The 17,057-nt window shown below is 35.3% G+C and overlaps 1 protein-coding gene across 1 annotated transcript; it reads left to right on the forward strand.

Moving 5' to 3' along the window:
• Positions 1-4,848: 4,848 nt before the first annotated feature.
• Positions 4,849-5,724, forward strand: LOC130723674 (uncharacterized). The gene is made up of 2 exons (XM_057574783.1): positions 4,849-5,178; positions 5,294-5,724. Exons 1-2 carry the CDS (start codon positions 5,111-5,113, stop codon positions 5,526-5,528), a joined length of 303 nt encoding a protein of 100 aa, XP_057430766.1. The 5' UTR covers positions 4,849-5,110; the 3' UTR covers positions 5,529-5,724.
• The last annotated feature ends 11,333 nt before the right edge of the window (positions 5,725-17,057 follow it).

A 17,057-nucleotide genomic window follows, 5' to 3' on the forward strand; every position in this document is an offset into this window, starting at 1 on the left:
CAGAGTAGAGGAGACGATGACTCTTGGCTCTTTCAAAAGAAATCAGATGAAGTTAGTACTTATTATACATATTATACAATATTCATTTCATATTTTTTTATTATTTTTTTGTGTTAATACATTGACAAGACAAAGCACTTATGCATGTATTGCCTATGCTGCAAAAGCTGCCATGCATGCCTATTGCGTAAGCTACTGAGCAACATCTGTAGCCAAACCAAAGCAACGTGGAAGAACAATAAAGCCCAATTTCAATATTTGAATTTTCTACACGGTCGGTTTCGGTTACAATTGGAAGAAAAATTGACAACCCGCACCCGCCCGTGTGTAACCGTTCCAACTCTACTTTTCCAACTGTGCAGCCCGAGGCCCGTTTCCACTCGTCCGAGAGCCTTCAATTGACTTCGGGTTTTTCGGGTTGTGGTCGGTTCGGTTATTTTGCCCAGTCCTAGTAAACGTGTAATGGTATTTACGAAGTTAAATATCATGCACGAAGGCCCAGTGCGCTATATGTATTGATATATACCATCACTCAAATTTGCCAAATATTTGCAATACATATACGGATAGGTGTGGGCCAGGCGATATCATTATAGAAGATTTATCCAGAGCTTTGTACAGTTGGTAGATTCGGTTCAATGGGGAAAGGTGGCGTTTAGGCATGTCCTGTTTGTCCTCTGTGACTGCAAAAGTGACCATAGTCATATTTTCCCCTATCTTACCTAATATATTATTCTTTACACTGCCTTTCTTTAGCCTTTCTTTAGTACTCATTTTAAAAGGAAGGCCTAGACGTAATGTCATGGCCTTTCCAAATGCCATCCATGCCACATCATGCATATCTTTTAGATGGCCTTTTGGATCCGTTGATGTTTTTCAAAAATCATATACGGATGGTGTATAAAAATCATGCTCATGCATATAGGTTAGCCATGCATATACAATATATTTTGGCCAAATGTTTTCATTTTAGATTATTAAGAAAAAAATTCAAACTAATGGATAATGTTTTCTCAACTATCTATTTCCATCTTCACCTCATGTAAAAAAATAAGAAAAGAGTGAGACAATAAGTTATATATATTTATGATGTGACAGAAAATACAGCGATAGATAATAAGACAAATGTGTGAAAATGGAATTGGACAGAAAGTGAGGTGTGCATAGGGTTCCATACTCAACCTACAATCATTATAGAACACATTAGTTAAAACAAAATGCATGATATTATATTATTGAAATAATTATTTATGTTCTACCATCACAAATATTGACACAAATTGTAATTTTGTAACAACACGCTTTTTTGTAATTAGGAACACGCTTATTTGATTAAGAAGTATTTTTGGGCATAAAATATATAATTTGTTATTTTTGAAGAATGCATTTTTTTTACACAATACTTTTAGCCATGTTTAAATTTAATTTTTAATTTTAAAAAACTGTGTTTGAGAACTATATAGTATATTACACATATTAATTTATTTCTTTATCCCAAACACTCAAACAAAGTACCCAAAAATAAAAACACTCAAACAAGATTTCATCTCCCACTAGCATGGCTACCAATTGAGTTTTTGGATGACATTGGTGGGAACGCTTGGCGGGCTTCGCACACCCACTAGCTAGGTTGTGCCAGCCCCTGCTACTGACTCGCCTATGCCGTCAAGTCCTTCACTTTTCATTTTGACAAATCAATGTGTATGTGACATGCCGATGGACATAGAATTGATGGGTATTTTAATCTATTTGGGGGCCTGTAATTGGGGTTATTTGGTTACATTAGTTGCAAATGAACAAGTGTTTGCTTTTGTGGGGGCCCGCTTTTAGGGTAATTTCAAATATTTTAACTCTACCGTGTGGAAAAACAAAATTAATTATTATCATAAATTGGGCCTAAAAATTAATGAACAAGTGTAGGTTTTTTAATACTATTATTTACATTACATTGATAAAAATAATACCAAAATGCACCTGAAGTGGGAATTATTAATAAATGTTAAATATTTAATACTGTTTAAAAGAAGTAAACCATTCATTTATGTATTTAACTACCACAAATGAGGATTTTTCAAAAATGGTTACCACTAAGATAAGTTAATGGGGAAACTGACCAACTCCACCCATTCGATCGCCAACGTTAACGATCTCAGCTTCAGCACGTATTCCACTCCCCCCTCTTCCTACCCCTTCATGGGTGGACTTGGTCGGGTTTCCCCGATAACCTATTTGGCGGTAACCCAATTTGAAAAAAACTCGTTCGTGGTAGTTAAATACAGAAATGAATGGTTAACTTTGATTTATTACTTTGGGTTTTTATTTTATTATTAATTTTTTCAACCCTCATTTACTTACGTGGCACCCTCCTTAATTGAATATTTTCCACAAAACATAATCCACGTAAGCGCCGTTTGTAGAATCATCATAAATTATACGCAACCTCATGGCAGAGCTTATCATTATATATTCTTTTCATATTAGGGGCTTATTCCATCAAAAACTTTTTAGGGACATTGACCAAAGGACCCCTATTTTAAAGGGACCTCCAACATATTTAAGCCTCAAATTTATTAATAATTCCAACTTGAGGTGCATTTTGTTATTTTTGCAATAATGATATAAATTGACTACCTTTGCAACAAACCGTTTATATTATATTATGGAATTATATTGTTTAGGGTTAATCCTCTACTTGGTCCCTGTGGTTGTGTGGCCGTCTGAAATTAGTCCCTCCCCGGAAAATTTGAAAATCTAAGTCCTCGCGTTTAGAAAGTGTGTGGAGCAGGTCCTCGCCGGAGTTGGGAGCTCCGGCGAGTGATGATTAGGCTTGCTGACTAGATAAATTTTTCTGATGTGGCATTAAAAAAATTAAATAAAAAAAATAAAAATAAAAATCCCTTAATTATTTAACTTACCCTAATTAACCCTAAACACAAACTTAATCCTAATTAACATACTAACAAGCCTAATCAGCAAGCCTAATCTTCATCCTCTTCATCTTCTATTCTTCATCTTCTTAAAAAACCAAGAACACAAAATCATGAAAATCCAAACCCAGAAATAATCATAAAAAACCCAAACTAGGATAACAACAGTAAAAATCCAAACTTGTTTCACGACATCACCAACCCACCAATCCCAACCCCAAAATGATGATGATGATGATGATTAAGTTTGATGAGCAAAGAACCAAACCAAAATAGAACCAAACCAAAATAGAACCAAATCAGCATCTTCTACCCCATTTTTGCATTGAACCTGCATCAAAGCCACACAAATCCCAGAATCTGAAGCACGCAGCAATTCCCACCATCGCCGTGCCTCCATCGCGTCTGACCCACATAGCTACCATTGCAGCCCCTCTCGCATCGAAGCTTCTTCTCCCCTGGTTCCTCTCTTTCTCTCAGATCCAAAATTTACTTAGGAACCAACCAACAAAGAGAACACCCATTAGGCAGCACCTCCGTCCTCCTCTTCTCCTCCTTCTTCTTCCTGAACTGGTGGAGAGTTTTGCAGATCCGTCCACATCCACTCAGAGTCGATCTTGGGCGTCGATCTGAGTCTGAGAGTGAGGGAGTCTTCCTCTGTTGATTTCCAACTCGAGAGATCTGGTGCGTCAATTTGCTGAGTTTGATTGTTGTTGTTGAGTTGGATTGCATGTGGTGGGGTGGGTTGCGATGGGTTCTGGGTGAGGGTGGGTTTCATGGGTGGGTCGCGGGTGAGGGAGGGATGGCCGGGTTCAGAAGCTCTGTTTTGGAAGATGTGAGGGTGGGTTGCGGGTGAGGGAGGGTTGCGGGTGAAGAAGCTGGAGCAGGAACACGGATCTGTTGAAGGAGGTGATGAGGAAGAAGATGATGTGATGGAGAAGATGAAGATGATGAACATGGAGATGAGGAGCAGGAACACGGATGTCTTTAACTTCACCAATTTTTTGTTTTTGATTTTGGTAAATTGATTTTGTGAATTAGACTAGGGTTAGATAGTTAATTAGATTTTTTTAGTTAATTGGATTAATAAATCTGAATTCTATTTTATTTTTTTATTTTTTATTTATTTTTAAAATCCACGTCAGTGTTTTTATCCCAGTCAGCGAGCCAATTCACCACTCGCCGGAGCTCCGGGCTCCCGCGAGGACCTGCTCCAGACTTATTGCAAACGAGAGGACCCAGATTTGCAAATTTTCCGGGGAGGGACTAATTTCAGACGACGAGACAAAGACAGGGACCAAGTAGACGATTAATCCTATTGTTTATATTATAACAAACCGTTTATAATTGGTAGGTTTCAATTTATTTTATTATAAGACATTTTATATTATAACAAATTCACATTTCCATTTTCATTTGTATATTAGTGAAAAAATAATTACATGGTTAATCTTTGTTTGCTCTCAAAACCACAAGTGTTTTGCTCTGAACACACGTGGCCGGGTTTGCTTGGAAAGCAACCAATGCATGGTTGGGGCCATGTGGGATATTGATGAGGAGTTGGGAAGGATATATCATACTCTATGGCATGCCATGTCAGATTTCAAACCATCTTTTGACCGATTAATAACTTGAACTCATGCCACCTACCCTAATCCTTTTAGTCTAGCTTGTGCATATAAGCAAATGCACGTGGGTATGAATGTGGGTCAATTTGTTCATTATTTCTTTGCTGACTAAAACGCATTTCAAGTTAAAAAAGAAAGCCTAAAACGCATATCTAAGCCAACCGAAACAGCTATATTCTATGCCCACTTAATGAGTTGTTATTGGTGGTGGGCCCACCTATTGACCAACGTGAGGTGCGGAGGAAACGATGGCACCTCCCTTTGAATTAACCACGCTTATATTTCCATCTAGACCATTTGCACCACTTCTACATTTCACCTGGAAGTAGATTTTATATTTGCATCTGGAAAAACTCTCCCTCCCTCTCCCTTAGTATTACAATAACCTATTGCACCGCCAAATCTGGACCCCAAATCTGTCAAACCATTAAGATTGCGGACATTTTTTATTATGATTTCTAACATTTCCTTTTTCGTTGCTGTCATGTAGGATGGCGATGGAGGGTGGGGAAAACGTTCCTATTGAGATATCCAGTGACTCCTCTATACAGGAAGATGAAATTGAACTCATTGACTGGGATGTCCCCCTTACTAAGCATAAGGCTTCTGGGTCGCAAGCTTTGGTACTCACAACATGGGTCTTTCATTTAACCTATTTTTGTTAAAATTAGTTATGCATTCACTTACTGTATAAGCTTCCCTACTTTTATCCTCGTCCATTTGGGGTTATGCATGCAGGGAATTCCCGCAAGGGTGTCTCATGCACAAACCAGAGACTGTCGAAGTTGAGTTAGATGGAGATTACCAACGTATGGAAGACTGGACCTTGTTGTGGACTCCTGACAGGCCAACACAGTGCATGTTTGGGCATGGATGGTACGAGTTTGCGGTGGAGAAGAAGCTGCGTGAGAGTGACCTTGTTACCTTTATGAAACACGATCAGTTGGTCCGTTTTTTGGTGTTCATTACCTGAAGAGAACAATTGGGATTCAACCCTTAGGATCTGTTAAGATCCATCCTCGCATGTGTCATTTAAGTTCATCCTGTAATGCCATCGTTTTTTTTTTTTGCGTCCAACCATCTAGGATGATGGAGTGTTGGGTTACTTGTACTTTTGTTCCATCCCGCCTTTCACCACGGCAATAAATTATCAGTTCATGTTTGACAAAGCATGCAAGGATAGAGTTAGTTGGCTTCAGTATTCTTATTCATCCTTTCATTCACGATTTTTTTCAAAATAATTATACTGTAAGAACATATTGATCCAGCTGAGGGGTGTATATTATCAGTTCATATGTGGCATGGGTTCGATCCCTCCCCTGCCAGTTATTGTTATAAAAAAAACAGACATGCCCGTAAAGAAAGACACATGTATTTAATCTATTTGTTGAATTGTTTTGATAAGGGAGAATGAAAAATGAAAAGTGGATCAAAATAAAATTATCCTAACCCTAAATTGTAAATATATCCTCATTGTAAAAAAATGAATGATAATTAACTTATTCAAAAAACAATCTTTATGTGAATTTGAAATATTTTAAATAAAGTTGTAAGTTTTTAATATCATAAATAAGTTATAATGACATATTTTCTTACACATCAAATCCTAAATAAAGTCATTTTGACTTTTCTAATTATAATAACAAATGATTTCATTTGTGCACAGAATTATTTTTTATATTTAATTTCATTACTTAATTTTATCTGAATTTTCCCCTCCAATTTTAAACAAGAATAATGAATATTATAACCATTATTAATTAATATTGAATTTAATATTTTTTGTATAAGTAACCGAAATTTATAACTAATAGGTAACACAATTAATACAAACGGGAGTTTTGTTTTTCTTTAGTGTATTATGTATTATTATTATTTACTATATAGTAGTGAAATATTATTTAGTGTAGTTTTTCTGTAGTTGGTTATTTTTTTCTGAAACAAATAAATATTAAATTATTAATGTCAAAAATCAATTCAAAATGTAGTATATATGTAAAGGAGACTTTAACGTATTTGCATTCATTACCGTACCTTTGTATTAAATACATTAGATATATACAATACAAAACTAAAAACTAACTACATCTACTTTATTATTCATTATATTAATTAATAATTGTTAAACTTTTCAATTTCTAAATAAAAAAAAATCCAATTTCCCATATTTTAAAATAATTTTTATTATTTATTAAATTTTAACTAGTAATTATAACTTGAGAACAAATTTTGAATAATAATAATAATAATAATTTAAATTGACAACCTTTACATTAATAAAAAATATATAGTAAAATAAATTTTACATTTATAACTAATTGTAAGAAATTTCAAATTCTTATGTTTTTTGATCTATTATATAGTAGTAAATAAATTTCTCAAGTTAATTTTCTTATGTTATGATATCTAGTATCATATGAAAGCTAGGACTTTGCTTCGTACATAAGAAGAAGAAAGACAAGAGACTTTACAAATGAGAGGGTGATTAGAGATGGAGGGTTGTTTGATATGAATAACAATTGAGAAATCGCTAAATTCATGCTTCACTTAGAGATGCAGCCGAAAAATAAATAATTATAAATATAATGGAATGTTGTGTCTACTGTGAGGAATTATTATAAATATAATAGAATTTTTTTAATATTCATTAAAACATGTGTTCTGATCCAATATTTATTATATTTCCCTAGCATTTTAGAGATATATCACCCTTTATAGGATACTTTTACGTTTATAAATGGTCATCTAACAATCATTATAGAGGGTTTTTACTTACGAAAATCATATATTTTTCATTTTACCTCTACAATGTGGGCGGTATAGAAAGGGCCAGACCAATGTTGCACTGAGTGGTTCAGATGACAACAGATGTAACCAAAACAAATTGCACTTATCTCCCAATGTTGCATTTATTCTATATTATGTGTAATTAAATTTAATTGATGTGTTCATTTGAAAATTTGACCCCCTAACCCTGAGTACCAGATCCCCCACTGAGTACAGAGTATATTCTCTGCCACTTATGTGGGTTTGCCTCACCTAATATGTAGATGCCCAATATAGAGATAGGAGATCATAATAGGTAATACAATCACATTACCCATCTCACCCCTTAACAAACAGCTACCCAGTCTTCTAAGGAATAAGAGGTGTCTTATGTTAGATCTTACATAAACCAATATCGGGGGTGAGCAAACCCTATTAGATAAGATAATGTTTAAAAGGGTTAAAAAACAAGCCATAACTTTTGGTAATAAGGCTTTCCTTAGATTGCATAAAGACGACCTTATACACGTGAGGGTTACAGGATGAATTCAGAGGATCAAGCCTAAAAGGAGAAACACTCATTTATGTAACGGTTGGCGCGTGTCTAACCTAAACCCGTCGTGTAACGTCTAACATCACCTCTGGTATGTAAGCTCAACTCTGCCACCAATCTGAGCCCTAGGATGGGAAGAAGAAGCTTACATTGTGACCCTTCAAATTGCTAACTAACACTTTAGCATCCCTTGGTATATCCTTCAAATAAACCACGTTCAATCCTTCCAAAAACCACTAAAATATGCTTTTGGGTGCCTTACGATCAAATCTGGAAATTTTGAGTGACTTCTGGGCACGTTTGGGTCCAATCTGGGCAAGGATTCATCATGTTCATCTCGCAGATGAGTTTTCTGGCGAACTCATCACAAAATTACCATCTTTAAACCCGTTTTTCTCTTAACTCATACCATCGTTAGTGATTATTCAACCACCACCGTTCCTAACTCGAGAAGAAGAATCATTTTCTGTACCCAGTTCAACTCCGGCGTTCGTCGCCGCTGTCTGCATCGTCTTCTCCGGCTAAAAGCTCGCCGGAGTTTGCAGAAAGACGCAGAAACACCACTCCAGGTCAGATTTGCCTTACTAAACTTATTTTAGCCATAGTTTAATGATTTAGGACATGAATAAAACGATTTCAACTAGTGTTTATATTCCAGGCTTGTGTTAGGCTTATTTTAGGTTCAATGTTAAACAAGATCTTCATCTCCAACCTTGACCCATTGTTTATACCTGATCAAATCACTCTGAAACAACCACCATGATGTTTTAGGAATACTTAATATTAATTTTGGAAACTATGCGCAAATTCATTTATTGTTTTGGACTGTTTATGACATCATTATTCAAACTAAATACTTCATGTTCTACACTACCACCGTCAATTTAATGTTGTTTCATATTATATGATCCTATTTATAAGGTTCTTTCCATGATTTGTAACATAAAAACAAATATATTACACTCCAAATCCAACCACATTCAAGAATTTGGATTGAACAAAGTCATGGACATTACTATATGTTTTCGAACACATTACCTAATCCGACGTCTTTATCAGTAGCCCATTTGAAGTTTCTATAACTATTTCCCATATGTTTAGGTCACCAGGGACACGTCTCGATGAGAAGGGACAAGTTAGGTCAAGGGAATGAAGTTTGGGTTTCATATCCACCATGATTTACTGAATTGAGATTGTATATATTGTTTGATGTATAGGATGGTAATGTTGTCATAATTGACAATGATTGCTTAGGTATAAATATTGATAAGCTGTATGATTGTGTTCTTAACCTCATTACGAGGTCATTAAAACCGTGGTTTATTGCCGATGGTGACTGTAGACGATTGTAGTATTAATGATATATGTAGGGATGACAATTTTGCCCAAGCACATAGGTACCAGCCCGAACCCGAACCGTTTTGACAGACAAAACCTTAGTTGATTGAATTTGGGTTTCAGTTTGAGTTTTGCCCGTTACTATACTACTTTATGACTTTAGGTTTGGTATTAGTTAAATCCGTGCACATACCCGCCAGAACCCCAACCCAGAGACACCTGAATCATCAAAATTAAAAAAATACCCTGATATATATATATATTTATTAACTTTATTCTTAGTGTTTGATGATTAATTGTAGTTTTGTATATTTGAGAAAGTAAACTCTAAACTATTATTATCTTAAAATATATATAAATATGAGGATGATGAATAATATATTTTATTTTTCTTTCTATAAATTTCACTTTTTTTATGAAATAAGAATCGGGTTATGGGACGAGTTGCTATTTCACGTAAGTAATGCGTTTGGGTTTCAGGTAAATCAAAAAACTGATGAGTTTGAGCTTGGATTTCATTTTATCGCCTAGAATGAATCTAACAATTAAAACCCGTGCCCGATCCTACCCGTTGTCATCCCTAAATATATGTGCTATGTGATCAATATCATGCATGTGAAGTTGTGATGGTTAATGGTCATTCATCAGGTGGACACTTATACATTGCACTTGCAGTTCGATGGTTGCACTATTAACCTTATGTTGATGATTAACACCTCATTGTGGATGTGCTCCTCTTTTCGGGAGGTGTTGATGATGAATATCTGATATGATACAAGTTGAGCAAATCGCGTTTGAAGAAAAATAGTTATAAAGAATATACTATGAAAATGATTCACAAGGTTATGTCGGTACTTGTTGATGATGAATACCCGGTAGCCGAAAGGTCCCACCAGATCACACACACACACACATATATACTATTTATTTAACCATATTGATATTTAAATTTTAATACTAAATCAATGCTATAATTACAAATCAATATAATTATTAGGTGTGACAAAATAATTACAAAATACTATGAATTAATATTTAAAACTATTATTTAATTATATTCAGATTAAATTAATAATAACAATATAATATAATTAAAATCAGAAACCGGTCATACCGGTCACCAAAACAAAATACCCGGACCATCCGGTCATAACCGGTCAGGAAACACTACCCTACTGTTTTGATGACCTGCTCAACAGGTCACCCAATATATAACCAAGCATCCTCTCTTTTTTTTGAACCCTAGCCGCCTCTGATCTCCACCATGTGTTAAATTTCTTCCTCTTCTTCCTCTCTTCTCTCTTCTTTCGATCCTCTCCCTTAGACATCCCTTCTACGTGGTCGTATTCTCCCTACCAACCAGAAAAGCCCCATACTGCCACCATCGCTGGCCCAACCGCCACCATTTCCGCACTATACCACCACCATCTCCGGTGAGTTTTATAACTATACTTAGTAGTAGTCACCCAACTTCCTCCTTCACATATTAATTTCTTTTTCCTTTGTATGCAGAAGGGTAATATTCAGCTCATATGGGAACTCAAACCACACGACCAGAGGATTCGTACTGCGACAAATTTGGAGTGTATTGGAGGCCAGATCAGGTATATTTCATGGTTATTTTGGGTTTTTAATATATCTATATATTCGTTATAGCTTAAGTCCCTCACGACGAACCCATTTACCCTTATTGGCTGCATCTGAGTCCATCATATTTTTTTACTCTTTTCTATTTTACCAAGTTTACACACAACACACTCAAATAAATCTTTTTTTATGAAAGAAACCACTGGATAACAAGAATAGACAAATGTGATAATTTTGCTTCACATATATGGCCCACAAACCTTCATATTGGGACCTGGAAAACCATTTTTATCATACTTAATATTTGAAGCTTACTATGTCACATTTGGGCTTAATCATCCTGTTTGAATGTAAAACAACAAAATCCCAGTTATTTTTAACAAAAAGCCAGGCAGTTTTACTTTTCATATCTATTTTCTTAGCTCACAGTGTGTTCAGTTACGAAAATGATGTTGGTTTGTGATTATTAATCTGTGGCTTTGCTTTTCAATAATGAATTAGGCTTTGTAGGGGTTGTGTCAGATTTGATACTTTAATGGTTTCGAAAAGGGGGGACATTTTTCAGATGCATATACATTGTTTAGTCGTTTTTTAACCTAGAACTTTGTCAAAGACTCGTGTAAAAAATTGAAGTTTCATTATAAATTACATTCCTTCATATCTTGGTCAGCTGGCATAGAATTCCTATTAGACAAGTTCATATTAATCCATGTCAATCTTTGTTCTAACTACAACAATATATTGTAGGACTTTGTATACATTAGTAGACGGTTTTATTCAGATTGGGAGGATGTCATTCACGGTCGTGATGATGTTTTTGCCATTGACCCATGGGATATGCCATGCAAGTTACCGTAGGATTTAAGGAAGGCAGACCTGCTTTTACCGAAGGATTTAAAGACATTGGTGATTTTTACTCTTTAAAAGGAAAATCATTTGTTAAGTTTAAGTATGTACAACCACTATCATTTTACTTCCGCATAATTGATGAGGATGGGGAAGAGATTGAATACCCAAACCAGGCGCTGTCCCAGAAGTCATTAACCTTGAGTCTGATTCTGAATTTGTACCAATACTATATGAGGAAGTGGCACCTCCTAGTGGTGGAGACATAAATTGGGAGAAGGTGGTAACACAAAGGATAGTTCATGGTAGGGACCCTTTGGTAAGTGTACCTAAACTTTAGTTTTCCATTATTTTCATGTACAAGTTTTGATTTCCAGCACCACATTGAATTTTTTTATTTATTAACATGCAGAATTTACCGGCACCTCTGGTGGAGAAAATTGTACAATCTGGACAAACGGTGTTAACTGTGAGGGTATTGAACAGAAATTTGGTCCTAGATTGTAATATTCGTCGGGCAAAGAGAAACAAAAATGAAGCCTGTTTATTTCAGGGATGGAATGGGCTATGCAAGGCTATGAGACTGTTTGTTGAAGACAAAATCTTCTTCACTTATGAACAAAATGAACTTCATTTGTTCGTGTTTAGCATGCCAAGACAATTTGTAATAGTGGTTTAGGGGTTAAGCTACTTTATGTGTTTAAGGGTTGTAACTCGGTGGGCTGTGCAAGCTTTGTACCTCTATGTTAATCGTTGTTCTAACTACAAACCTGTATTTTTCACGCACAATCGCTATCCAATAGTATTTCCACTAATGTTAATCGGTGGATCAAGTAATATATCCATGTCATTTATAATTAATACGTTCGATGACACAACACATCATAAATATGGTTTCCATTCCTGTATTTATCAATAACTTTGCACCATTGTTATCTTCCATAACAAAAAAGATGATTATCCTTCCTTATCTTTCCATAACGTTATCTTCCATTGCAGCTACCTCAATCACGATGAATCTAAGTAAAGGAACTAAAATATAATATTAAGCATCATGTATCAAAATTTGTTTCCAGGAATTCAGTCACGTCCACTATCATCAACCGATTTTTATATATAACCATATTTACTTGGTTTTCTTACATAAGGTTTGAGGAGATTTGAACTATTAATTTCTTCATACATATAGTTTAGTATTGAATTGCAATGGGGATGGGAAGCCCAAACAAAATTGAAAATGCTCTTCTGTACGACACGAAAGATCGCATAACATATCTAATTGTTTTAGTTGGTAAATCTTTAATTATTTGTATGGTGTGTTAATGGCTACCAAATTAAGTCTTACATCTCATCATTCGGCTGTTTCTCCTGTTTTTTAACCAAATCCTTCGCCGTAAATAGCATAGCTGAAATTAAAAAACAATATATTTTTTTCTTTCAACAACTAATGGGAAGTAATAGTTAATGGGAATGGGGGAGTCACAACATCTAATTTTTTCTTACACAAAGAGAGTTTGCAATTACATGTAAACAATGTGGCACCAAAGGGGAGTAATCTGAAAAACCAGATTACTAAAGTAGAACCAATACAAAGTGGATCATAAGAAACAGAAACACATCAAATCTCGTGGGGGAGAGAATGTAACTCTAACCATATCCTAATTTGTCCCAATCTTCTCCATCTTCTCTACAAGGTTATATAATCATTTTGACTAACAACACTTAAGCACCAAGGTTCAAATCAAGTTATGACTGTCTTTCACTGAAACCTGAATTTTCAAATTTTTTTCAATTCAACTTTTCACAAACTAGAGGACATAACAATGTCGACCAACAATGTCACATGACCACTGGAACGTGTTTTTTGGAGAATGCTTCCACAACCTATGGGGCTTCCAACCTGGCTCTTGCATACCTCATAGTTACATAATGAATCAAACAGTTGAAGCCATTGTACCCTGAAATAGATTAATCAAACAAGGGTGTCATCTACATCAACAACAACCAACAAGTATTTGTGCTAACAAGTATTTGTTCAGCCTTCTAAATCATAAACTTAACCTAACCAAGTATTTGTTCCGCCTTCTAAATCAACAACTAACAATATCTACATTATTATTATTAGCAAATCACATACTGCCTCACAATTTTTAAATTCACATATCAGATCATATCTTCTGGGCTTCGGCAAATCACATACCCCAATTTCTTGTACATTTATCTCCATAACTTCAACCTTCGACCAAATTTCATGGCAAATTTCAGGTTTCATTGTTCATTCAAATTAAACCAAGTTAGGTTCTATCATGGTTGCCTTCTATCATCTATGTCTTTACTATTAATATGTTTTTCTTATTGTTGATGAGGCCTATTCAATTATCAATTGGTTCCCGGTTACAAGGCACCCTCACAGTTACAACCTTCCTTCCACAACAAGATTACTCCCAATTGTGAAGTCTCTATACAAAAGTAACATGTGAAATCAAAATATACATATGCTTGTAATGAAACATCTAATTGGCACGCATGAATTCAAAGATAAACCTACAACATAAATTCGAATTTCCCCACTCATTTAAACAGATATCGGCACCAATATAGTGCTACATTTAACTCGAGGAATGAACAGTACCTCATGGAGACTAGGAGATATATCTCAACAATTTATCATGCTCCTGGCTCCTGGTTACGGTTTAAACAACTATCCTTCGTATTTGCAGCAGGTTGGAATTGGTAAAAGACTCACAGGTTTTGAAAAGGGGAGAAACCCGTTAGGGTTCGCGACGGTTGCTCAAGGGAGCGACGGCGAAGGTTTCATCTGCTTCATCTCCTTAGACCTTAGACCAAAATTAACCAGTGTTGGTCCAGTTAAACACTATCAGGAATTTCAGACGAGAACACAGGTTTCAGAGGACACGGAACGATCTGAAAGAAAGGGAAGGGAAGGGAAGCCAACCCTGCCGATCAGGAATGACCTTCTAAAGGGCTCACATTGCAAAATTTTCATACATCTTCCTAGCACCATTAACAGGTAACACACCCCAACCATTGGATCATTTTAACTCCCATCCAACGATCACAAAAAAACTGAGGCACCGTGTGTCAGTTTGTGTCAGTTTCAAACTGACACACGGTAGACGAAACCTCTTTTTATCTATTTCTATATTTTCTCTCAAATCACACAACATATCACTTATATTTATTAATTCTCTTCTTATTTAGTAAGATGAAGGTGAAAAATGGGTAAGTAAAGGGTAGTTGAAGAATGAGCTAGTCCTAATATAGGAACTAATTGTTAAAAAGAATTGTTGAGAATATACATGCTGACACAACTAAAGAAAAGGGTAAGTGCATATCTGGATGAGATTTGTAGAAAAATTCTGAAACTTGGGAAAAAACAAAGAAAGGTATTTTGAAGTTTCTTGAATATTTTTACATGCAAAACAAGCACGGGCATCTTAGTAAAAGCTTTCAGGTTGATATTGGGAGAGACTAAGCACTAGCAACCCACGACTTATGGGCACTTTCAAGAAGGAGAACGTGGGTTAGTAGTTTACGTGGTTGTGTTGAAGCTTGAGCAAAAACAAAGAGGATATTTTGAAGCTTTAATTTTGATATATTTTACGTGGAAAATAGGGATGGCAACGGAACCCGAACCTGAACTCGATTTTACGGGTAAAACTCAATATGATTGGGTTTGGGTTTGGTATTGATGAAACCCGCATCTGAACCCGAAAATATATATAAAATTGTAAAACTACTCTTACATATTATGTTTACAACTTAATTTGTTAACAATTTGATCATATTTGAACATTAAGGTATCATATTTTTTGGCAAACAAGATATAAAAGGTTTTTTCGCAACAAAATAATACAAGTTGCATTTTGTTTGACAAAAAAATCTATACATCAAATTAGGTTAGAAAGTGAATTTGAGGTCTACAACGGGTTTGGGTAAACCCGAAACCCGATGGGTTTAGGTTTGGGTTTATATGAGAGTTTAGGTTTGGGATAGACAAAATCCGACCCGTTGTCATCCCCAGTGGAAAACAACCATGGGTTCAGTTCTTTGATATATAACAAGTAATGTGTTTTTCTACTAGAAAACTAGCTAAATTAAAGTAAGCTCGAAACAAACATAACCATCATGATCTCTCAAGAACAATACTAAATTCGTTCTTCTTTTTTTGTTGCTTTAATTTTTCCCTATTTTCTCAAAACTTTTGTTGCTCCATAATTAACATGTATATATATTAAGGTTGTTTGGATAAAAATTTAATTAAATACTTATGATAATGAGTACTTACTCATAAATTAATTTAAGAAACTTATTAAAATGGATTCATTTACTGTACACAAGTTTTTCTTTGTGTAAGGTTACACAACCCTAGAAAAACCTTCTACAGCAGGTGGATCCGGTTTTTTTCATTTAAAATTAAATACAAAATGTATTTTCAGTTTTACTCCATATGTAACATAAATCATGATTTAAACTCCATACTTCATCTAATTCATTCTTTCCTTTATCAGTTATCTAATCAACAAATGACCCTGTACACACATCAGATATAATCATGACTGGATCTTAAATGTTTATTATTGAGATTGAGATAAAATAGAGCAACCATATAACATCAAAGCTTGGTCGAACAAGGATCTGTTTGGCAAAGCGTTAATTTTTTTTTTTGACAGGGAACTTAATAATTCATTAAGAAGAAAGGGACATAATGTTCATGAGCACATGTTGTTGAATACAGAAGGGAGACACCAATCCACTCATTATCATCATGAGCCAAGGAAAATCTAGACAGTTCATGTGGCACCCAATTGACAACCTAAATTAATAATCTGTTGCAGCAGCCATTGCACCGCCTCTGCAAAACGGACTGCACTATTCCAAGACAATCTGATTCAATCCTCACTTTAGTAAATCCACGCTCCAAAGCCATCTGTAAACCCAGCTTAATGGCTAAGCGTTAAATTGAACAGAGCATCAAAGCTTGGTCGCATATTGCGTGTTTGTGACCTGATTTCTGAAGAAGGTTATGTGAGTGATTTTAGACCCGATTAGAAGATTGGTCGAAGAAGGAAATCAGCAAATCGAAGAACAACAAGAAGCTAATGCGTTTAACAGATTGACATTACCTTTCCGTTCTACCAAACCCTCAAATAGCACCAAAGATCGAATCCGCGGCAACAGGAACCAGCATCAACAACCTCCAAAGGTCGAAGCCAACCCCCAACCCAATTTCGCATATTCAGCGTTGCAAATCCCTAAATTCGCAGCAACAAAACGAAGCCAAAACAGAAGAGAACCCAACCCCCAATCCAATTTCGCATAACCAATATTCAAATCCCTAAATTCGCACAACAAATCGAAGTCACAACAGAACCCTAACTTCGTAATGCA

The sequence above is a fragment of the Lotus japonicus genome, chromosome 6, assembly GCF_012489685.1.
Source record: "Lotus japonicus ecotype B-129 chromosome 6, LjGifu_v1.2".
NCBI lineage: Eukaryota > Viridiplantae > Streptophyta > Magnoliopsida > Fabales > Fabaceae > Lotus > Lotus japonicus.